The sequence below is a fragment of the Talpa europaea genome, assembly GCF_964194135.1.
Source record: "Talpa europaea genome assembly, chromosome: 9".
NCBI classification, from domain to species: Eukaryota; Metazoa; Chordata; class Mammalia; order Eulipotyphla; family Talpidae; genus Talpa; species Talpa europaea.
In genome coordinates, this window is record NC_140076.1 from 110890760 (window position 1) to 110915490 (window position 24731).

Below are 24731 nucleotides of genomic sequence, written 5' to 3' on the forward strand. Positions count from 1 at the left end.
GAAAAAAAAGATGGTAAATAGAAAGCACAAAATGAAATGATAGAAAAAATTCCAAATATCTCACTCATATTAAATATAAATGGATTTAACTCATTTATTAAAAGACAGAGACTATCAAATTGTATAGGTAAAACTGTCCTTCTTCCATAAACACACCTAGACCAGAAACAGAAAGAATGAATGTATAAAGATTACAAGGAAAATACTGACAACAAAATTATATGCCTGATGCAGCACTATTCATATTAGACAAAATAAAAATTAAGACAGAAAGCACTCAGAAAAGACAAAAAGCATTAAAAGAAGAAATAACTATTTTATGATCAAATACATAACTCAACTGGTACGTTTATGAATCTACAGAAATAACAAGCGAACTAGATAAAAGCTCAGAAATGAGAAATGTATTGGATGATTTTGACACACTTATTAAAAACTGATATATTCAGCAGAGGAAAATTCAGTAATAATACAGACTATTTGAATAAAATTAACAAGTTTGATCTAATAGATATGGAGAAGCTTGGATCCAAACAAATGGAGAATATTTCCAATACATTCAGTACATTTTTTTAAAATGATCACATAGTTCAAAAAAACTCCTCCATTTCAAAGATTTCACATCATCTTTGTCTCCAAAGCATTTACATTAGTAATCAATAATAAAGAGATGGTTGAAGAGTAGCAACAACCTTTAAGTGGAAGCTATTGAAAAAATGCATTGACAAGTAGCTCATTGATTAAAGAAGAAATTATAATGTCATGGGATATTTAAAACTAAAGACATAGAAAGTACCACGTAACAAAACTTGTGGGACAGAGCAAAGTATTACCTAGAGAAAAAAATAGTCTTGCATACAATTATTCTTAAAAAAGAAAAGTTGAAAGCCAATAGGCTAAACTTTCAAGCCATTAGTTATATAGTAAAAGAATTACCAACTAACAAAAGCAAAAAAAAAAAAAGAATTTATATAATCTACAAAACAGAAAAAATATATAAAAAGAAACATAAACACTGGTTCTTTAAAAAGTACACAAGCAGTACATGAACTAGTTCTTTTAAAAATATACACAAATCTCTAGCAGGACTCCTAAGAATGAAACAACAAAAATGAACAATATTAAGAATGAAAATGGCCTAAATACAGCTACAGTGTGATTGTCAAAAACCCTAAGAGAAGCAGATGAACAAGTTTATTCCAAAAAACAAAAGAAAAAATGACATAAAATAGAAACAGTTCTAGGAAAAAATTAACCATAAGTAATTCAAGAAGAAACTAAAAGTGATTCACTTTTAGTGAATTCATGCATCCACTTCTCTGAACTTTCTACAAAAAAAATTGTCGAAAGCCACAAAGCCAGCCAAGGCCAGATGGTTTGAAGGAGAGTTATAACAAACCCTCCTGAGCCTTTCACTCAACTACTGTGTATAATCTCACCCTCAAATCCAGACAAGACAGTAAGAAGAAAATTAAGCACCAGCCTCACTGTCTCGTGTATAATCTTAGATAAAACAGTAGCTGGCCGTTGTCTCTGATCAGGACTGCCCTGGGGACCACAATGGACCACTGGGGCCAGACGATGGAATAGTATACTGCTGTTAAAACCCCCCCAAGGAGGTGGAGGGTGAAGAACTACGGCAGGTGCCCAGTGCGCCTCGGCCCTGCCCATCTTTCTCCACCTTTCCAGCCTGGCAGATGCATTTACCCTTTAAACCCCTTGGCAGCCACCACCTGTGGTCCACAGATTCGTCCTTCTTGTTCTTCTTTTATATTCACGTTGTACCTTTTGCATCTTTGCCTATGCAAACATACCTCAAGGTTTTGCAAGAATTTGTTTACCTAGGACCAGAACACATGGCCGGCAGAGTAGGATTGCAGAGAAATGTTGGACAGAGCTCATCTGTGAAGGATCTAGAACGACCCCCCAGCCGAAGCACCTCCAAACTGCCCCTCACCCCTCACCCGCTCCCCCCGCGCGCATTGACCTGATGCGCGCACTAAAGGGCACCCAAGTCTGGGCCACCATCTGGTCGCGCAACAGTGGTGGCGACACCAAAGCAGGGGCCGCGGGTTGGGCTGCAGGGGTGCTCGGGTTTCTCGGGCGGGAGGATGCCACACCCCAGTCCACTTCCTCTCGCCTCTCTCTTTAAAGGGCGCAGACACCAATCCCTCTCAGAAGAAAAATCCCTAACAGGAAGCTCGGAGGCCCCGGGACCCGCAGCCAGCCGGGCCTGGCGCGCGGCCCTGGCCGGGGTTGGGCGCTTCGGAGCGCGCGGTGCGCGTGGCCCCGGCCCCCCCGCGCCCCGCCCGCGCCCCCACTCCGCGCCGGGTCCGAGCCGGGCGCCGCCCAGGGCCGCCCCGCAATAACGGTGGGTGGGCTGGAGGCGGCCCCAGCTCGGGCGCAGCCCGGCCCAAGGCGCGGCCTGCCATGGAGGTGGAGGAGGCGTTCCAGGCCGTGGGCGAGCTGGGCATCTACCAGATGTACCTGTGCTTCCTGCTGGCCGTGCTGCTGCAGGTGAGTCCCGCGTCCCGGCGGCCCCCAGCACTCTCCACCCGCCCTGGGGCCCGGGCGCCCGCCGCGCCCCGCAGGCCAGCGCCAGGCCTGGACGTGGGGGCTCTGCAGACCCCGCGAGGAGGCGAGCAGCCGACCCCAGGGGCCAGGGCAGGATGGGGGAGCCGCGCGGAGGCCTGGCCCCCCACACCAAGGTCGCCTGCGGCCTGTCCACTCCAGAGCCTCCCAGCCTGGGCCGGCTGCCTCCTGCCTCCCCACCCCTTGCCCGGGAGCAGGAGTAGGGCTCTGTGTGTGTGTGTGTGTGTGCACTCGCCTGTGTGTGTGTTGGGGGGCTTCAGCCAGTGAACTGGTTAAAAGGGATGCAAAATGTCTGTTACCTGTAATACTCTGTGAATGTGAAAGGAAAGGGTTAAACTCTAACCTGTGGCCCTTCTCTAGGGAATTGAAACCCCGAGGGTGTCCTGACAGGCTCTGGCAGCCTGCCCTCTGGGGTGGGTCTCCAGCAGCCCCTCCACTCTCCTATCTGCTGACTTTATTTTCCTGGATTTGAGGGGATTCCTGTTCCAGGGACTTTCAGGGCCTCAGATTTATTTCTCTCTGGTATAAGTTTCTCCGGGTCGTCTGCTCTGAGTCAGCTTTTGGATTGGGATTTTGATCCACTGAAGTGCCATCTATAATGAGTGGTTATAAGATGAAGTCACTTCTTGGCTGTACAGAATTCTCCAACCATTTTGCACACCCCGCCTTAGAATATATGTTCCATAGGATGTAAGTTGGACTGCAGACACTTTCCCAGGTGAGAGGTGCTTCTCCTCTGCTTGGTTAAATGGCCCGTTTGATTATCAATTTCTTTTCCCAGCATACTGCAGGCATTTCATTCACAAATCCTTTACTAGTGCCTAGTGTGAGTCAGTACTTTTACTCAGTCCTTCATTCAGCACACGTGTAATGAATACCTACTGTGTGCTGGGCAGAAGCTCCATAGTGGACAAATCAAAGTCCATTTCTTGTGAAGCTTGCATTCCGGTGGGGATGGGGCGGGCAGACAGTTCAACAAAGACTTGCAGTTAACAGGTGATCATCGTAATTCTGAGGGAACTATTCGGTGTTCATAAGAAAAATCTGTCTACCAGTTGTTTATCCCGCACGAGGCAGCCATTCAACAGGAAGATGTAGGTGGAGCTAATACTGACTTACTGATTCTCTTTTCCAATAAAATGAAAGTTCAGTTGATTTTATCACCAGGCAGAAGAGCCTTTCAAAGGATGGACAGATAGATGGAGCTAGTTTTTTCCCTAGTAAAACACGTTCTCAGTTCACACATCTGCAGTATTCGGAAGTTCTTTTTAAGTTCGTTGTTTTAGCTTTAAACAGACTTTCCCTATGGTGACAAAAGTGTTCCTGCTAAGTCAGAAAAGAAGGTTTAATACAGACTAGAATTATATTCTTGCTGCCTGATGCTCACTTATAACTGGTTCTTGGAGAAAATTCTTTTCCTGTTGCTAAAAATTCCAGGAACTTAACTCCCTCTGTAAACAATCCAGCACCCTAGCTCTCCATCCCTGCGCTCCATCTCCTGACCTGCCTAGGTGTCTGCTCACCTGGCTAGGTTTGCCTTGAGTGGGGGATCGCACCAAGAGGCCAGTTGCTATTAAGTTTCCCTCGCTTTTGTTTATGGTTGACCTGGTTACTTAGGGTCTGGCACCAGAGGTCCAAGCCCATGGCGGTGACTTTTCACTGAGCCCTGAGTGATATGTGGCCAGTAGTTGCCATAGAAGGATGGGGTCTTACAGGGGTAGGTGTGGCTGGGGAGGTGCCCTGTAGCTGTGCTTCTCTCCACAGAGGAGATGCCCCCATCCAGGCAGCAGCGAATCCTTCTCAGGCATGAATTGTTTGTGATGACTCACCTGCCCACTAGGACACCTGGTCCAGGCTTCCCTGGCCTTCCCCAAACTGTCCTGGATATGAGGGGTCCCTCAAAGACCCCTCTGCCAAGGCTGTTGATGGAGATGGTTTGAGGAGAGCTGGCCTGGGGACAGGGAGTCTAGGGGGTCCTTACCCAGCTCTCTTGATGTAGACCCACCCAGAGGGCAGGCTGTCAGAGCCTGTCAGGACACCCTCTGGGTTCCAATTCCCAACCTTCAGTGCTGGGGTTGCTGCCCCCAACAGCAAAGTAAGGAAAAGGGAAAACATAAGACCTTTTCAGAGTGGACTTAAATGAGAGGAGATGGATGTTTGCTTTTAAAACCAAAGCATTGTCTGCTGTTGCCCAAGGGAGGTGCAGGCCAGTGGCCCATCAGCATGTCCAGAGCCCTGTGCCCCCAGGAGAGGGCGTCTGTCTCAGCAGCAGCTCCCTCTAATCTGTGCTGGGTACCAACCAACCCCAGCGGGGACACACCAAACTTGAGGGACAGACATGGAAATGTTCTAGATCCTTTTGCATTTTCGTCCTTTTGGGATCAGTAAATGGTTTTAACTCCCTTCAAACGTATTCAAGTTCAAGTAAGAGGACAAAATCACATTCAAAACAACACCAAAGGTCTTTAGGTTAATTTTCTTGGATTACTTGCTGCTATCACATAGATCCTCAAAATTTATCTCGAGATCCAGTTTCCTTTGGCTGGAGACTTCTGCTCCTTGCAAACACAGTCTTCGGAACTGCCTTTAGCAGCCAGCTTTCAGAGACATAAAGAATAGGTACAGAATTTATAGATTTCTCTTCAGCATACGATGCAAAAGCCCTGATAATAGTGGTTTGTCATTTTAAAGTTCCTAAGCAAAGAGCTATAGGACAAAAGGATTGCCTTATGTGAAAATGGTTGTCTTACGGACAAACATTAAGATTTATAATTGTAAAGTTTGAAAATTTCTTACCCCCAAATATTTGTGCCCTCCCAGCTCTCTGTGGTACTTAAACATGAAAAATTCTCAGAAGGTGTGGCCTATGCTGAGCACCAGTGGAAAGATTAGTGATGTTCTCCAAAAAATATCAGTAATTCTGTTTATTCTTGTTTCTATTTTCTGATGGCGATGCCATGTGGTAATTTTGTATTTGTGATGTGTGTGCTTGTGTGCCAGGCTGTCTGGAGGAGGGAGGTTGGAGTGCAATGCTTTGTTTCTTGATCCCTTTCGATATAAAGTAAAAATGGATCCTACCTTTTTGTTCTAAGCCCGAAGCCCAGCTCCTTCCTTCATTTTTCTCAGGACTGTGAATCACAGGCGGTAGTACAATTTGCAACCTCAAACTATCGAGAGCATGTAACCTGTAACAAGCATTAGTTTCACCAGCAAAGTGGCAATGTTGCTGTGAGCTCCAGCTTGAGAAAGGCCCCATTTTTATGCAAACTCTTAATAACCCCAACCTTATTTTTCAGATCCTGGTACGACCGGTGCATTCATATCATGTACACAGTAAATACCTTTTCATGGTGTTTTTGAAAGTGGAATGACTGAACAGGTATTTTGCAGAAGATGAAACGCTAATAGTCCACACGTAAAAAGATGTCTACCTTCAGTGGTCATCTGGGACAAGCATATTAAAATGACTATGAAATATCATTTCACACTTATTAGATTAGCAGACATTAAACAGTCTAACAGTACAAGTGTGATGCAAATGAGAAGTAAGAACTGTCCCATTTAGAGAATAATTTGGCACCATCTAGTGAGTTGAAACCCAACATTGGACTCCTAGGTATACATTCTGCAGTATCTCTAGATCTCTCAAAATGTGCATAAGGAGAACAGGATGGAATGTTTATTGCAGTGCTGTTTGTAATAACTAAAATTAGTAATCACCTAAATAAGTCTCAAAAAAGAACTGGAGGGCCTCCCCGGTGGCGCAGCGGTTGAGCACTGGGTTGCGAAGCTGCCCGCGGCTTCTGCGGTGCCGGTTCGATCCCCGGCTGCTCCCCGGCCACCGGAGGAGGGTCCCACATGGCGCGCAGACCTCTCCTGCCGCCCGCTGCTCCCCTCAGCAGTGTACTTCGGTCCTTCTGCCTGCTCTGCTCCCCGCTCTGGCTCTGGTGAATTCTCTCACCCTCCCGCGCTTCTGACTGTACCCAGTGCTTGTACAAATAAATAAATAAATAAATAAATAAATAAATAATAAATCTTAAAAAAAAAAAAGAACTGGATAATGAAGATGTGGTGTGAATTTGGTAGAATATAATGAACTAGATTTATACGCAACTCCCTGAATATATCTCTAGAATACGATGTTAAATAAAAAATAAAATAACCAGGATGATAGATACAATGTGACACATGTTCTTAGTACTGATTTTATTTTTTTATTTTATTTTTTTAAAGATTTATTTATTTATACAAGAACCGGGGTACAGGCCAGATGCACAGGAGGGTGAGAGGGTTCACCAGAGACAGAGCAGGGAGCAGAGCAAGCAGACCGACTGAAACACTGCTGAGGGGAGCAGCGGGTGAGTCAGGAGAGGTCTGCTGCGCCCCGATTTTTAAAAGCATAGGAAATAATACTATGTTTGGTTGGTGAATGTATTTGAACAATGTAGAAGTACAGACATGTGGATTAGAAAGACTCATACTCAATGAACAGGATTGTTACCTCTTGGGAGGAAAGGGTATGGGAGGGATACACTGGAGATAGCCTCTGTTATCTGGAATGCTGGATTTAAAACATCCAAAGCAAAAATGATAAAACATTACTTCATCACTGCGCTGGTAGATTTATCAGTCTTATTTATTTTTGAAATTCCTTGAGTCCATTTACGCTGTGGATTGAGGTCACTTTACAGTAGGAGGGCGGGGTAGGATGGGTTTTGTTCAGGGGGTTTTATTAAACTTTGTGTTGTTCACTGCCACCACTCGGCTCTCCTACACACTTGCATTTGTCACCGTATCCTAGCCCCTCCGGGAGATTCATGGCCACACCCCCTTTGGATGGGGTGTCACTGGTGGATATCTGGGTCCTCTGACCTCTCACCCATTAGCATAGTGAGGACCCTTTCATATGCCAATCGTTAAGACCAGCGATCACTTCAGGGGGCCCTCAGCACAACCAGGAGTTTAGCCCCCACAGAAGCCCCCATGATATAAGCTTCTTCATTGTGACTTGGAGACATGTGGTCAGATGTCTGCTAGTTTGAGCAAATCTCATGTCATCTGTCCTCAAATGTAGTTCTGCCTGCCCAGAGCCTAAGCCCTGGAGCGGGGGTCTCCAGAGAGGTTTAGGTAAGCTGGGGAACCTTGGCCTGGTGTTCTTTCCTTCAGTTTAGACGAGAGGGGGCACCCCAGGTGCCCTGAGCAAAGAGGTCTTAGCCCCCAAGTGTATACCCTCAGGACAGCTGTGTTGTCCACAGACAGACACTGCCCCCTGGCGTGAAGCAGAGAAAGCTGCAAATGTGTCGGACCCTTGGATTCCATCCAGGGGGGTTTAGGAGATTCCGGAGCAGGGAGGTTTCAGGGACCTGTCAAGGATTGGGATGTGCCTTGGGAAGCCCCTAGTTTGATGCCTCCATAGAGCCCGAATCTTCAGCAGTACACCCGCTCAGAGCCACCCACAGCTGCTGGACATGTGCCCTGCCAGAGAAGGCATTGCCTTCCAGACAGGCCAGAATTCATGAAGGCTGCCCGGGCAGTATGAACGGGGGCAGGGAGTACCCTGGGCTCGGGACAGGAGCGGAGTCTGCTCTGTGCTCACTCTTCACTGGGCTCCTGGGAACTCTGCCTCTTGAGAGTTTAATTCATGTATTTTGCAAGTTCAGGATTTCCTCATGTTGCTCAATGCCCAGCAGTTAGATGGCCTCGTGTCAGTGTGGACACAGAGGTTTTCAGAAAGCGAGTGTGGTTCCTCACTAGAGCCAGAGGAAGCACGCACAGCAAGAGGATAGCCTCAAAAACTTGCTCCCCACACAGCACAGAGGAGGCACCATAGACTAGGAAAAGGGTTGAGCAGCACGACTGCTAACCCGTGCTCACCTTTGGGTGTGAGGCCTGCTAGACATTTTATCACACAAATATGCCCACTCATTGTTTTTGCAGAAATTTCTGTTTAACCTGACTTTGTCTCAAAAGTCTTGTGAGTACCTTGCTGGGCTCATAAAAGAATAATCACGTATTTTTAGTGGCTGGCGTGCGGTGTGTCAGCATTTGGCTAGCCCGTCATTTGCTTATTCGCTTCCCATTTATTGTAAATGGAGGTTGGTTGTTTCCTCTTTTCATGGTTCTGAAATGCGCACAGCCCATGCTATTGACTGTGTTCTGGATTTAGCCTTTGCTTTTCCCAGGTGACTCTTTACCTTTCTTCTCAGCCCAGATTTCCCCTTACTTCTTCCCTGTCATTCTCCCCAGGTATCCTTTGTTCCAATTTGTGGATAAAATAGAGGTCTCTCTCTTTCATCCAAATGGATGCTGTGTAATTAGCATAGGTACCATGTGATGCAAACTTCCTGAACATCCTTTCATTTTGCTTCAAAATTACTTTTTTTAAAAAAGATTTATTTTATTTATACTAGAGCTGGGGCACAGGCCAGAGGCGCAGGAGGGTGAGAGGATTCAGAGACAGAGCGAGGAGCAGAACAGGCAGACAGACCGAAAATACTGCTGAGGGGAGCAGCGGGTGAGAGAGGAGAGGCCTGCCGCACCATGTGGGTTGCTCCCTGGCTGGCCGGGATCGAACCCACACTGCAGAGGCTGCTGTGCTTAACCTGCTGTGCCACTGGGGAGGCCCCAAAATTACTTTATAATTCTCATTGGTCCTTATGTTTTCCATGGTGTCCACAGGATGACATTTTTATATCCTCTTTGTAGGGGTAGCCTTTCAGAGTTTTTCTTGGTTCTGTGTGACTCCCCCAATTATTTCTAAACTCCTGTCATTCTGCTTCTCTGACGTTCTAACTCTAAATCTGTAGATTTAGCTGGTCTATGAGAAAATTATTAAATTAACATCAACTCATAAAGTGAGGTTAGTCCCTTTTCAATTCTTCTTTAATCCTTCAATTTATCTAAAAAGAAAGCCTCATTTGGTATGGGTTCTTCTCAAAACATTCGCAAATATTTCTCTTTTAACAAAAGAAATGAACTAGAATTAAAGAATTACAAAGGGTTCAGACTTTGGCAGGAAACATTGCCTACTTAGAATTGAATAACATTCTTCTATTGTCATTGTATTTATTATTCATTTTTGCTAAAAACTCGCAAACACACATGTACCTACTTCCCGATTTAATAAATGTTAATATTTTGCCAGGTTTGTTTAAGGTTGTGTCAGTCACAGTTCAGCCAGAGGAGCAACAAGCAGAACTAAGCTAGAGCTCTGTGTGTGTGTGTGTTTGTGTGTGTGTGCCTCTCTGTGTATAGGATTATATATGTAACTGGTGAATAGCACATATGGGGATTTGACTGTATTCGGTAGTGAGAGCTCGTCCACAGACCCTGTGAGGCTGTTGTCCTCGTTTCTGGTGTCGGATCCCAAAGTCTGCAGTCAAGCCTTTGGGAAGGGAATGCATCACAACTGACTGGGACTACTACCTCATGCTCATGGTCTCCAACATTATCAAGTGAAGGCCTTTCATCGTGGAACTAAGCACTTACCTGGCCCAGGAGTCAGAGTTGCTGAGGAAGCTGGACAGGTGTAGGCCCAGGTGCTGTGCTTGCCAACAAGGTGAGCTGCAGAGAATTGACGCTGTGTGTGCAGCAAGAACGCACCTGCCTCACCTGCCCCCACAAAGTACTCAGTGCCTGCTGCTTTGCTGCCAGGTCCCTCCCCAGTCCTGCCCTGAAGTACCTCCTGCGGCCCGCCTTTACCAAACACACACCAGCCAACACTTGACATCACAACGTGGTGTGGATTTTAGTAGCTCCATTAGGCAGGGCATGGCTGTATTGATATACAGCTTTATTTCTCTGTGAATTAAGTTACAAAATTTGAAGCAACTTAGAGGAAGACGATGAAATAAATGGAAGACAGAAAATAGGCATGTAAAACTCTTGTAAGGGGTTCTCAGATGACTGAAGTTTGAGAAAAGCTGTGATAACTCTGTTAGATCTTCACAGACCCCTAAAGTGGTGCCTTTTCCTTCCTGAATCAGATTTTTGTTTTGATTAACCCCCAAGCTGTCTTTCATTACCTAGCTCAGGTGACACATGTGCAACTTTTCTTGATGCTCCTGTTTGGAATTCACATCTATTTTCTGTGTTCTCGTTAACTTCACTTCTACTGTGATGAATGTAGCATTTGCCTAGCTCTGCCTTGTATTTACAGCTTCAGAGATATTTGTTGTCCTTACCTGAGTGGATGTACCTTGAAGGAAACAATCATTTCTTATCACATCACTGAGGCTTATAATATGCACGTGACGTGTTGGTGCTCACTGCAATTTGTTAAAAATTAAACTGTAGTAACAGCAGGAAGTTTGTCAGGTGCTGGTATTCCCATTTTATGAGCGAGGGAGGTAGGAAGGGTGTGAAGAAGGGAGAACAGATGCAGGGTAAATAACTTGCCAAAGTCTTAAGCAGTGGTGGGTTGAGATTGCAATTGGGTCCCAGAATTACTGGTTTTTAACCCACCATCATCATCGTCTTTTGTTATTTATTTATTTTGCTCGCCATTCTGCAAGGAATTAACTAGCAAAATGTCTCATAGGCTGGTATGTCCAGAGTGGTGTACTGGGTTTCTTGAAGGGTTATAGAGGTATAAGGTAGGGTTTCTTCCCTTCAGGAGATGACACAGCATTTAAAACTTAGAATTTAACTATGTCCACACAATTAAATAAAGATGCAAAGTTATTATTTCCCCCAGAAAATAATACAACCATTGAAAATTAAGGAAGGAGATGTCAGTGGGTCTAGAATGGCTTCTTGAGACATCAGGAAGTGGGTCTTGTCAGGAGTGCAAAATCAGGCCCCACCCAGCCCAGGGGGTCAGACTCAGCATGTTAAAGCTGGGGAGGTGGCTGGGGGGGGGGTGCTGATAGGCAGTTTGTGTTATGCTATTGGACATCCCATTTGACCTAAGAACAGGACAGGTAATGTGAGTGCCTCTAGCGTCCAGTCTTTTTTTTTTTTCCCCATACTAACCTGTTCAACTCGCCAAACATGACAGATTCATTGCATGGTGTGGAGTAAGTGGTACCCGAATATCTGATGGGGACCAGCTCCAGTCAACTCCCAGCAAACGATGACCTCTGTGAACTTCATGTTTTCTCCAGTAAGACTGGATGCTATTCAATCCCCAGCCAGGAGCCGACCCACATGGCACAGCAGACCTCTCCTGTCTCACCTGCTGCTCCCCTCAGCAGTGTATTTCAGTGGATCTACCTGTTCTGCTCCCCACTCTGTCTCTGGTGAATCCTCTCACCCCTGCATCTCTGGCCTGTACCCCAGCTCTTATATGCATAAATAAAAAAAATCTTAAAAAGAAAAAGACTAATGGGAATGACACAATAGGATCATCTTTGCCTCTTCCCCCCATTTTCTGTCCTCTGGAAAGAGCTGCGGCCCCAAAGTCGGGTGGCTCCTCCAGCCTCATTCTGGCTTTTCCATTAGTGTTTACGTAACCTCCAATGAGTCACTTAATCGCTCTGCAGCCCATTTCTACTACTTCACAACAGAAACATCACACTCAGTGTGACTTCACAGCACAAGATGTTGTGATGAGATAATTTATGGGAGACTCTTGGCTTCCTGAATATTATCAAAGCTGTAATGGTGTTAATATAAAATTACTCTTAAGACCTTCACTTTTTGAAACTTTTAAAATCTGAGTCCCCTAGTGCACTTCAGTCATTTTTCTCATTATAATTACATTGAAAGGGGAAGAGAATCTGGCCATCTGTGGCACTCCCCTTCCCTGGAGGCAGCACCGGAGAAGATAATGGCTTCTTCAGCCGCCGTCCGTCCTTCTCCACAGGAGAATGGACCGTGGTTTCTCCTTGTGGCTTTCAGGCCCATTGCTGATGGGTGCGATTCATTAGACAGGAATTTGTGGGCGAATGTGTGCGTGGAGCTGTGGAGTAATAGCAGGAGAAGAATATCTGTCCTTGGGGACGGAGGCAGGATGTGAGGTGTGTGGCTTTGCTGCAGCAGGCGGAGCCCCCTAAATCTGTGTTTAGATGGTTCAGCCCCACCCCTGGGGAAATGCTCAGCCATCTCCGACTTCTTACAACCCTGTTGTTGGGTGGGTGGGTCTGGAGGAGACTTACATCTGCCTGCAGACTCTCGGCACCCCCGTGCCTGAGCCTCATGGCGCCCGTCTATCAGCAGCATGATCAGGGGTGCCAGAGAGGCCAAGAGGCCATGTGGCCGTAACCTTTGCTGGCATAGCCAAGGCCCTGGTGCTACCCAGAGCCTACTTGTCTGTGTGTGTGCCCAGGTGGGATGTGGGCGTGGGGGCAGAGAAGATTCGAGATTGCTGGGACTTGGGCTGATGAACACAGATTATGCTTCTTGGCAGGTGTCACTGCTCCCTTGGTTATGAATGAGGATGTATCAGTGTGTCAGCACCTTACCTTTGTTTTTCAACTGCAGTTTCCTGACCAGAACAGGAACCTAGTGGAAACAAGCCTCCCATCAAGCCTTTCCCTTTTCTTCCAGGAACATGGCTTGTCCTAGAACAATCCAGATAAGCATATGGTGCACTTGACATGTACATAACAAGCGCTTGGAACGTAGCGTGTAGCCCCCGGTGTAGAAGTGTCTGCTGTCATTGCTGCATTCCCTGAGCTGTGTGCTGTGCAGCCCCAGAGTGACTCAGACATGGACCAGCCCTCAGGGAGAGGTTAGTCTGATTGGAAAGACAAGACAAACATGGAAACGCTGTGGAGAAGATGCCCTGTGCTCGAAGGCAGGGCTGGGTGGCGCTTGGGGTGGAGGGTGAGCAGAGCCAGCAGAGGGGAGAAGGCAGGATGGGAGGCGGCCACATCGGAGTCGCATCTTGGTGGATGGAAAGTTTTAGATACTCACAGACCAGAAGGTGTCTCCAGGTGAAGTCATGGTAGGAACAAAAGCAGGAAAGAGCTCCTTTCGAGCAAAAACCCAACCGGCCTGTTTTGCCGCCGTGAAGGCTCTGAGTTCTGCGATATCTCCAAAGTTTCCTTGTCCCCTTTTTTTCATTTCTTTAGCTTTCAGTTAAACTTCAGCAGCTTATAATCAGGAGGGGTAGTTATTAAAAAAGGTATTAGTGGCTTTGTAATCGTAGCTGTGGCTAAAAGGGTGGTCCGTTCCTGTAATTGCTAAGGTTTTTAGTTTTCTAAGCTGATGGCCTCCTTTTCTAAAACTTTCTTAATAATAAGCAAATAGCAACCAGGAAGCAGTGTAAATCTCGAAATGTATTTTCCTATTTGGCAATAAATCACGCCCACTGACTGACCTGTGGCAGTTTGGCATCTCCAGAGGCCCAAGATCATTTGACCAAAATAGAATGGAGCTGACTTGCCACCTCGCCGTCTTAACCAGAGTGGAAAAATCGCATCTTGGGCTTTACATTAGCTTTTTTTTGTGACACACACACAACCTCATGATTTCTCTTTCTCTGGCAGTAATTCCATCATCTGTTTGTGATAAATTACTGTGCCTTCGGCTCTTTAGCTTATCCACTTAACAGCTGAATATGCCTCTGCAGACTGGTGTGGAAGGAACTGCACGTTGCTGATGAACAGAGAGCTGTTGGCAAGTTTCTCGGCCTTTTTGTGCCTCAGTCAGTGCATCCACGCAGTGGGGCAATTATAGTATGTGCTGGAAAGAAACCACATGCTTTGTATTTTTAAAATAGTTATTCTATGTAAAGATATTTTAAGACATTAACTTTTAAGCTCATAGAAAACAATTGTCTCATTATGGAGCAGAGTAATTCTATGTTTCCCTAGTAAATTTTAAGCTTGAAATATCCATCCAACAATGGGAGCTAATGTGACTGGAAATTCATAGCATAGAAAGCATGTATAGGGCTCAACAGCTTAGAAACCTAATTTTTTTTTTTATTGTGGTAACATTGGTTTACAACACTGAATATGATGAGAGTTATAGGATCACAGCTCTTCAGACGTTTGTTATTATATCACACCCACCACCAGGGCACCCAGAGTCCTCCACCACTATAGCTTTTGGGCCCCCTCTACACTTTGCTCTTTACCCCTGCCTTTCTGGTAGCCTCAATTTTAGTCATATTTTCTAGGATTTGTTTTTGTTTAGTCTGACTCTTTCTTTTGTTTCTCTTTATTCCACATCTGAGTGAAACCATCTGGCATTTGTCTTTCTGACTTATTTTACTTAGCACAATCCTCTCCAGTTCCATCCATATTGTCATAGATGACAAGAGTTCATCTTTTTTATAGCTGCATAGTACTCCATTGCATTTATATTAGGCTGTTGGAAAAGTTATGCAGTGTTTTGTATATGTTTTCTTCTGTATTTATTTCAGTCTTACATCTACTTCTTTAATCCATTTTGGGTTCATTTTTGGGTATGGGGCAAGAGAGTAATCTAGTCCCATTCTTTTGCTCATGGTTGTCCAGTTTTCCCAACACCATTTGTTTAAGAGACTTTACTTTCTCTGGTATATACTCTTGGCTCCTTTGCCGTAAATTACCTGTCCATATAAGCACAGAAGAAACCCAGTTGTGAATAACCAAAAAGCCCAAAACAGTCAGTGACATGGCATATGTGCTCAAGAAATATTTCTTGAATGAATTTTTTTGGGTGCTGCAGGACCACTATGTTTAGATTAAGCAATGATTAAGTACAACTAAAGATTATAAAGTGAATGTCTATGCTTGGGATTTTGAATTTCTTTAAAATCTATTTCCAGTGTCATACCTTATTATAGGAATAGTTCTTACTCAGGTACATATTATGTTAATATGCTTTAATAAAGCACATCGCCTATCTGTCTGTCTGTCTATCTGTCTATCAGTTAGTCAATCAATGTGGTTTTCTGTGCCACAGAAAGTCTTCTTGTTTGGTGTATGAATCCAAGACTAAGAAACTCCTAACCCCTGGTGACTGCTAGTCTGACTGAGCTAAGGGTGTAGTACTGCGGAGCAAATAGCTGCAATGTTTATCTTTTAAACCAGTCTTAAGATGCCAGCACCCCCTACCCCCAGGGTCCAGCAACCTATGTGCATGGTCCTCTACATCAGAGGACAAAAGCAGAAGCTCAAAAGCAGAAGGAAAATCCTTGGGAGAGTTACAAGGTGCTTTGCAGATGGGACTGTTGGTGGCTCTGTCACTTGCGGTCATGAAGCTTCCTTTTTCTCCTTTGTCCCTGATGTGTCTTCTTTCTGAAGGCTGCTGAGCTCGCTAATGGCACTTCCAGCTTAGACGGTTGTGTGCTTGCTTTCTAGCTCTACGTGGCCACGGAAGCCATCCTCATCGCGCTGGTGGGGGCCACGCCCGCATACCACTGGGACCTGGCCGAGCTCCTGCGCAATCAGAGCCACGGCAACCGCTCGGCCGGTGAGGCCCAGGCCCTCGGGGACTGGCTGCTGACGGCCAACGGCAGCGAAGTCCGCAAGCACCTGCACTTCAGTGGCAGCTTCACCTCCATCGCCTCAGAGGTAACACACCTGGGGGGCAGTGAGCCCCCAAAGGGGATTCTGATCACCAACAGGGGCCTCCTGTCCAGAGGAGTCTGTTTCTTTATCATTGATTTACAGTTCAGCCACATTTTCAAATTGTTTTCTAGTAAGTTTGAGAGTTCAAGAACATGCCATGAAAACACATTTGTTTTTCTTTTACTAGAAATGGGAAAAGCATGAGTCATATCAGACTAGCTAGATGGAGTCAGATGAAAACTCAAAGTCACTTTTCAAATATAGTGTCCTTTCAGCAAGTGAGTGAGAACTTCTTGTCTCTCTCTTACATACACAATAATTAACAAGTAAAGAGAGAGGGAAAGCGATGACCCACCGTAACGCCCACTGTGTGTGTAAGCCCAGCCCTGTGTGTAGACCCCGTGGGGCGTGAGAGGATTCACCAGAGACAGAGTGGGGAGCAGAACAGGTGCATCTACTGAAATACACTGCTGAGGGGAGCAGCGGGCGAGGCAGGAGAGACCATCGACCCCTTGACTGTCCCCTGTGGCACATGGCAGGCAGGGAAGCAGGAGTCTGTCAGGGACTTGCCTTCTCTAAGCTGATGTGATGTTGGTATCCAGCTCACGAGCATCTTGGTCAGTGTTGCTGCACGTGAATATCTTGCAAGTGCTACGGAGAAGGTGTGCGTTAGCCCCTCTGTGTTAATTGTCAGGCATAAAGAAACCTGCAGGTTTCCTGATATAACAAAGGAGAATGAAATAAAAGTCACAACATCTGTGCTTCTCAGCCTTTCACCCCCACCCCAGTATGCCCCGCTGTTGGCCATACGGTCGCTCACATCTCTCCTCACTGAGAATGTGCAGGGAGACCCAAGAAAGGCTGGTCTGCTTTACATATTTTTTAAAGATTTAGATAAATTATATAGTGTACGTAATGTACTGTCACATACAGTATATCTAGTATATTATCATATAGAAAAACTATATATATATACACGCTAATATACACGCTAATTTGAAATTATTTGGTGTAAAAGCAGAATTAAGAAACAAATGTCAAGTCCTATTGACATCTCATATAAAAATCCTGAAAATAGATATCTAGAGAGAGTCTGCAGAACTCCAGTTTAAGGAGACTGAAAAAAATACACATTTTAAAGCTCCCGCTCCACACTGTGTTCACGTCAGGTCTTGCAGAAGTTATTGGTGGAGGGTTCGGGAAGGGTGAATGAAGGGTTATGTAGATGTGATTAACTTGGTATTAATGAAAAAAAAATCTCTAATCTAGAAGTCTTGACTATTTTAAAATGAGCTAATAGCCATTGGGGTGAATTTATGTAGCAAATTGCTGTCTGCTGTATTCAAATTATTCCCTGCGCTCTGACTCATTCAGAAAGCACCAAATATCACGGAGACACACAATTATCATGCTTAATTAATGTTTGCAACCCAAAAGAGTCAGGTCGGAATCTTTAATATCATTGTGGATTTTGAAGAACTGAAATTGACTGATTATTATCTTGAGATTAATATATTTTCCCCAAGCCATACCCCGGGGTCAAAAGACAGAGTATTAAAACTATCTGAAAAATTCACTGCAATAATTGCTTTAGGGGCTAATTTTTTTTTAATGTCTTGCTTCCTTACGCCTGTACTGCTGATTGTTATCGCCTGCACACTTCACCCATTAAGTGGTAATTCAGAATGACAACTACATTGAAATGAAGCAAGTTAGTTAATCACCATGAAACTGTTCCCGAAATACCCTGTTCACATACGCCCTCATCACGGGAGGCCTCTGATTACCTGATTTTTTTTTCCTGAAGTGAAATTTTCCTGTCCAAAGCTGTAAATATTTTTGTGGGAAATACAGGACCATGGAAGGGGAATTGGCTGGAATTGTGAGAATACTTGGAGCTTATTCAGAGCAGCCACAGCTTAGAGCTGTGCAGACCCTCAGGAAAGAGCCTCGGGCCTAGGGAGGCAACCGTCCAGCCTCCCTGCAGCCTTAAAGTGCTGCGGAGCCAGGACCCTGGCCCTTGTAGTCAGACAGGATTTTCATGTAAGTAGGACTTGGAGATCCATCAATAAGCCCACCTCGGGCTGATTTGCTTCTTCGGTTGGCCCACCTGGATGCCAGGGGCAGCTGCCTCAGTTTCCCCTTATGATCAGGTGTGCTGTGTCCCCCGCCCGGGCTCATTTGAGGCTAGTCGTCTGCATGGCTGATAAGCAAGTCCACCCTTTAGAAGAGACACAGTGGCAGGTGAGAGGCTCAGGTACCACCGTCCGAGCGTTGTGGGCCCTGCCTGGCTTGCAGGCTGAAGCCCTGTGAGTGTCCACATGTGGTTCCTGCTCTGCCCATTCCCTGTGCTTCTCAGCGTGGGTGTTTGAGGGGGTTTATAGACCCGTGAGAGTGCTTTTGGGGACCTCGCTGACTCCCTTGCGCAGGCTTTGGGAAGTCTATGTTTCCATGGACAGAATCTGCCTTTGCGACTTTTTTCAAGCCAGTTTTCCAGAAAACAGCCATAGTTATTTTGTGTTTTTTAAATATTTTATTTCTATTCTTACAGCATTGTTCCCCCCTCAGGTGTGGTCCGAGTGGTTCTCCCACCACCAAAGTACCCATGAACTGCTCCCGTAGTCCCTTGTGCTCTTCTCCCCCCTGTTTTGACCCCTCTCTCCTCCTCCTCTTGCTGTTTGCCTCACTTCTGTGCTGGGTTTGCACGTTTTGTCTTTTTTTCCCTGACCCTTTGTTTGGTGTTCTTATGCCGCCCCATCAGTGAAATCATTTTTGATTTTCTTTTGCCTTCTGACTTATCTCGCTGAGCATTATCCCTTCCAGCTCCATCCATGTTGCTACAAATGGCATGAGTTTATCTTTTTTTTTAAGATTTATTTATTTATGCATGCAAGACCTGGGGTACAGGCCAGAGGTGTGGGGGGTGAGAGGATTCGCCAGAGACAGAGTGGAGAAGCGTTCACTCTTACCCATAAACAATTCAGCACGTATCTAGTTAGTGCTGGTAGACATTATCACGGCAGCGCTTAAGAAGAAATACACCCTTCAGAGACTCTCAGAGACTCCCAGCATGCAGGGGAGAGACAAGCAAACACGTCACTTGACAGGCATCACTATAGATGCAAAAATTGGGAGAGAGTTGGCAAAAGGAGAGCATGGCCAGCCCTGCCTCAGTGGGTCTGTTGTTTACAGGTGAGCAAAACAACCTAAGGATGTCTTGAAGGACCAATAGCAGCTCACCAGGGGACCTTCGGGACTGGGAGTCGGGGGGGGGCCAACAAGGCCACAGCCCCCCAAGTGGGGAGTGAGTGGTCAGTGGCAGGTGCAGTGGTCAGTGGCAGGTGCAGTGTCACAGCAAGTGTGGAGTGAGTCATGTTGTTTTCCTTTGGGGGGCCGTGTCCTCCCCGGTGCCCCTACATTATTCATGTGTGGGAAAGGTAGTCATTCATTCACTGTGGCCAAAACAAGGAGGACAGAAGGACAGAGTCACCTTGGGGAAGGAAAACAACCTGACCCAGTGCTTGAAAAAGCTCAGGGTAAAGGTTTTTTATTTCCCATGCGCTGCCCCTCCCATCAGAGCCAGCTACAGGAATAGCTTGTTTTTCAGCTCTTTGTGCATGAAATGCCACCAGACAGTAGACAGCGGGAGAAGAAAGTGGGCTGTTCAGGTCACAGAGGAAAACTGCAGTAGAGACAAGTCCGTGACTTTGCCGGTGCCGATGAGAAGTTGCTCACAGCAGATACTGGGCTCATGTCTAAATTCTCAAGGCCCTTCTTGCTTTGTTATCATCCTAGTATTGATGATTGGCTGAAGACATATCTCGCATAGACCGTGTTCTAGTTCTGTGGGGACAGGGCCCAGCACGGTGCTTCTCAGGGAAGAAACAAAGGAGGCAGCCTGGGGGTGGGATTTTGTGACTATGAGTGAACACTGGGAGCTTAAACAGACAGGAAATGATAAAAGCGCAATTAAAACAGAATTATTTTGGGCCTCCCTGGTGGCGCAGCGGGTTGGTTCAATTCCCAGCTGGCCAGGGAGATACCCACATGGCGTGGCAGACCTCTCCTGTCTCGCCCGCTACTCCCCTCAGCAGTGCTTTCGGTCCATCTGCCTGTTCTGTTCCCCGTTCTGTCTCTGGTGAATCCTCTCACCCTCCCACCACTCTGGCCTGTACCCCAGCTCTTGTATAAATAAAAAAATAAATCTTAAAAAAAAACCCAGAATTATTTTTAGTATTTTTATTTAAAATATGCAACGTAGATTGAACTGAATCTCCATTAAATACACTTTGAAAGTTGCATTGTTAATTTTATGCTTTTGGTTTAACACACTCATGTATAGTGTTATGTGTACGATTGAGATCTGGGTGTTAGTTCTAAGACTGAACTAGCTGGAGCATCTAGGACTCAAAGAATGGGGCTGAGAAAGTATCCTGGTATCAGATCCAGGCACCATCACTTGCTCTAACGCCATTTTGTCTCAGCTGAGCAGCAACGTCTATAAAATGAGAATAATAACAGTGACAGTAGCAACCTATTCTAACAGGCGTTTATTGGACTTAGAGGATCATGTGAAGACTGGCTGGTTGTTACTGATCTGGTTATTATGTGCTCTAACCCTTCCTAGTTGACATAGCTTTGATATATCTTTTTTTTTTTTTTCTCAGATGCTGAATTTATTTTTGGGGTAATGTAAGCATGCAATCCATTTTAAAGTAATAATTAATGTTTTCAGATTATCCTATTTCTGCCACACCAGAAAAATGGGAATGATTTGTGACATCTCTGCAAAGCTGCGGTTTGGTGATTTCGAGAGTGATGCTAAAGACATATTTTATTCTTTCCTTTAAGACTTGAGGCTTCACTCAATCCATGGTTGATCTAGTCCATGCTAGCGTTTTCAGATAATACCTGTTTGTGGGTGACTCAGCCAGGTGTCTGGATCCAGCTTGAGACCATCCTCTTGTTTGAGGCCCCGGCCCTGTCCGGTCTGACCTAAATCACTGTAATCACCTTTGATGGGGCTTCCCACACCAGTAACTGCCACCTCTGTCCACTCTCTGTATTGCAGCTGGAATAACTTTCCTTGACATATGCCAGTCCTTTATCCCATCCAGGGAGATGCGGTTTATTCTCAGCCTATAAGCAGTAAGAATCCAGTTGCTCAACAAAAAGCCTACTGGTTGCTTCATTAATACTAATCAATAGTATCCTCAATTCTCTTCACTCCTGCTTGCTGCTTTTTTCCCTCTTTAAGAGCTGGAAGGCCCTAGGTGCCACCTGGAAGGCCATGGGTGCCACCTGAAAGGCCTTGGGTGCCACCTGGAAGACCCTGGGTGCCACCTGGCTCTGATTCACACTGGCATTTGCAATATTTATGTTCCTTTCATCTTTTATATTTGAGGCACCTGCTGTTGGTGTCAGTCTGCAGAAAATTGTGCCTGATTTTCTCCGAGGTCTGTTTTCTGTAGATGAATGAATGATGATACCAGTTTTTTAATGTTAGCTCCCTCAGATCCTTCTTGAAAGTACAGTATAATGTGCAACTTATGTACTAACCCAGCTTAGTGATTGCGGTTAGCATAGAGCAAAATAAGCTACACTTGTTAGTTGTGAAACAAAAGTAGCTTTAGCCAGATCAACTGAGACTGACAATATTTTGTCTCTGGATTCTTCCCTTTCTGTTACGGCATGGGAGAAGAAAAGTAGATTTCTTGCTTTTTCAATTTGCAAGTGATTTTTCAACTTGAAATAAATTAGTATAAAAAGAATATTCATTAGGTAGCTTTAGAATTTGACTTGTCATATAAGAAAATAATGAGACAGTCATCACTTTAATCATCTCAAGCCAATTAAGGATTTGAGTGACATAAATTTATTTCTTAAAATTAAAGCCTCATGAAAAACCTTTTTGTGAATATCACAGTCATCGTATTTAGGTTTAAAATAGTTTAATTTCTGATATATACTGGTTTGGGTTTTACTTTGGTACCAAGTATTTGCCAAAGGCACAAGAAAAAAATGAGTTAGCAATTGAATCTGGTCTGGTGCATGCCCTCTTTCCAAAACTTTAATAGTTTAGGCCAGTACATTTTCTCAGACAGTATAGAAATCACTGGTATAACTTGTCTGGGATTTTACAAAATAAAACCCTTTAGCTTTCATAGTTGGTGTGTGAGAAATATATAAACTATATTTGAAAAGTTTCAAAAATCGAAAATAAAACATTTAAAATCTCATCTGTTTGGGGGAGGGGAGTAAGTGTGGAAAGCTGATGGTAACCCATGATCTGGGCCCCTGGTGTTTGGGTGGCTCATTCACCTAGATCTGTCAAGGAGATCTCCTGGGCTCCAGCTTCCCGCTGCCTAATTTGCATTTTAAAAATCCAGCGGTGACTTTCCATTTTGCTATCAGTTTCTGAATCTATTCCAGGAGATACAGGGAGACGCATTAACCCAATCAGCATTGACATGAAGAAAAATTACTAGAAATTGCTTTGATACTTAGAACTGGCAGTCTGAGAATTAAAATTTGGTATTTTCTGGTCAGACATCCCCTCGTGCCTAAATCTTCCATCTAATGCCAACTGCAATCAATAAGCTGAGTTAGTACATCAGTTGCACATTATAGTGTATTTTAAAAAAGGATTTGCGGGGCTGACAAAAAAACTGGTATCATCATTCATTCCTCTAAAGAAAACTTGATAGCTGTCCAGTTGTGGGGAAGAGTAGATTAGCAACTTTCCGATGGATTTGAGAAGCTCTCAAATGCGGTCAGCAGGGTGGTTGATGGTGGGATGGCTGCATTAGTGGCTCTTTTTAATTAAACGCAAAACAGACCAGAATGAGCCTGTACATCCTGTGGTGTAGACAGAGGAGCAGAGGTAGAGGCACAGGATAATTGAGGCTAATGTTGCAGGTCAGATTTAAAGGCATGAAAACACTAAAACAAGCATTATGAACATGGAAAATGTAACAATGAGCGTTCGAACTTCAAGGTGTGCAAAATAAGTCCATGACGCCTTATTTTTTAGTCATTGTAAGAGAAGGGATATCTCCGTAATAAATGCTGCCCTCTCCTTCCTAGGCCAACCTTATGCCTAATATTTGATTCAGTTTTCAGCCCAGAAAAACATCATCACCTTAGGCCTTCCTCATGACTTGACCATTTTACCACACACTCTCCTTATATCCAAAATGCTACAAAACAGAATTTCTCCTTCAAATTTCAGAACTTTTAAAATCTTACATGGAACTGTAAAGTGTATCACACCCTTTCCTTCACAGATCCTTAAATCAGGGCATGCGAACGTGGCTCATTCTTTCTGATAACTTGGTTGTACATTTGAGCTTGGTGGTGACTGGGGCCTTGAATGCTGGGAGCTTGCGTACTGCAGGAGATGAGTGGGCAACAGTGGTGGTGAGCTGAGGGTGAGTGGGATATTCACAATTTCAGGGTGGATGCAGTTATTGAGGGTGGTAAGGTTCTGGGCAGAGGTTCTTAACCTGGTTGCCTTTGAGAATCATCTGGAGAACCTATAAAATATGCCAGTCCTGGGCCTGGTCTACCCCAGCATCCTCAGGGATGCCAGATCCTTCTGCTTTGACTTTGTCACCCCAATATATGGCCATCTTCATCCTGGTTCCAGGGGGAGCCCCAGCTTCCAGGTGAACATCCTAACCAGTGAGATATAAGAAACAGGCAAAGGCCAGAGCAGCCATCTTAAGACAACTTCCGGAAGCCACCACGCGACGCTTCTGCTTGTATTCACTGTGCTGACCTTGATACTGTGGCCAGCCCCACTGTGGGGAAGCTCGGACATTTCTTCTTCCCTTTGGGTGGCCGTGTGCCCAGGGACGCATCCTGTTACCATGGAAGAAAGGAGAGAGGACGTTTCTGAAGACACTTACGTCTCTGCCATAGAAAGGTCGAGGGCCCCAGTCTGATGATGTGATGTCAGCTGGGCTGGAGATTTTGAAGGTCGGTCATCCACTCCCTTTTCGGCCTCTCAGGTCTAAAGGGAAAAGCAGCCTCCAGTTGAGAAAGAGCCTCTTCAGCCAGTGATTTCCTGAGGAGACAGCCACGTCAATTAGGGCAGGAGTGAGAAGCACAGAGAGGTTAAGGATTCCTGAAGGTGACGACGTTGCTTCATTGTCATCCTCACGTCTTCGTTTTCTTCTTACCCAGCTTCTGTTCCACCATGACGATAATCACTCCTTTGCAGATCCCCACAAGTCCCTGCTGCTTCTTGCCCTCTGTAGTGCTCCTGGGGAACTCCCAGCTCTGCGGACGCCCAACTGCTCACCTCCGCCTCATAAAAAATGCCAACTGCCAAGTTCAAGCTCGCCTTCTCATGGTCGGGTGGGATTCTGCTGCAGTTCCTGTGAGGGGGCCGCACCCCACTCCTGTGAGGGTCCCTCGTCATCTTCCTCCTTAAACTCCCAACACCCTCTTCTTCCTCTCCCGTCACTGGTGACTGCCTTGCTATTTCCGTGACAAGGAGGCCATCAGGCGGGCGTGCCTTCATTGCCTGCTTCTGAACCCCCATTCTGCCCTCCTCCTTCTGAAGCTGTGAGCACAGGGCTAACCCCTCTGCTTTCTCCACTCGGGAAGACTTTCTCCTGCAAGTGCACCTCCTCTGCTGTTCACCCCAGATCATGTACACATGTCAAAAACAAGCCAGTGTCCTTTGAC

The 24731-nt window shown here is 45.4% G+C and overlaps 1 protein-coding gene across 1 annotated transcript in view; it reads left to right on the top strand.

Moving 5' to 3' along the window:
- Positions 1 to 2430: 2430 nt before the first annotated feature.
- Positions 2431 to 24731, top strand: part of SLC22A15 (solute carrier family 22 member 15) — a gene marked incomplete at both ends in the record, with an annotated part of 51299 nt that continues 28998 nt past the window's right edge. The window contains 2 exons of the mRNA XM_084243787.1: positions 2431 to 2517; positions 15828 to 16040. Of these exons, the coding sequence (XP_084099913.1) occupies positions 2431 to 2517; positions 15828 to 16040 (300 nt within the window). The remainder of the gene's footprint in view (positions 2518 to 15827; positions 16041 to 24731) is intronic.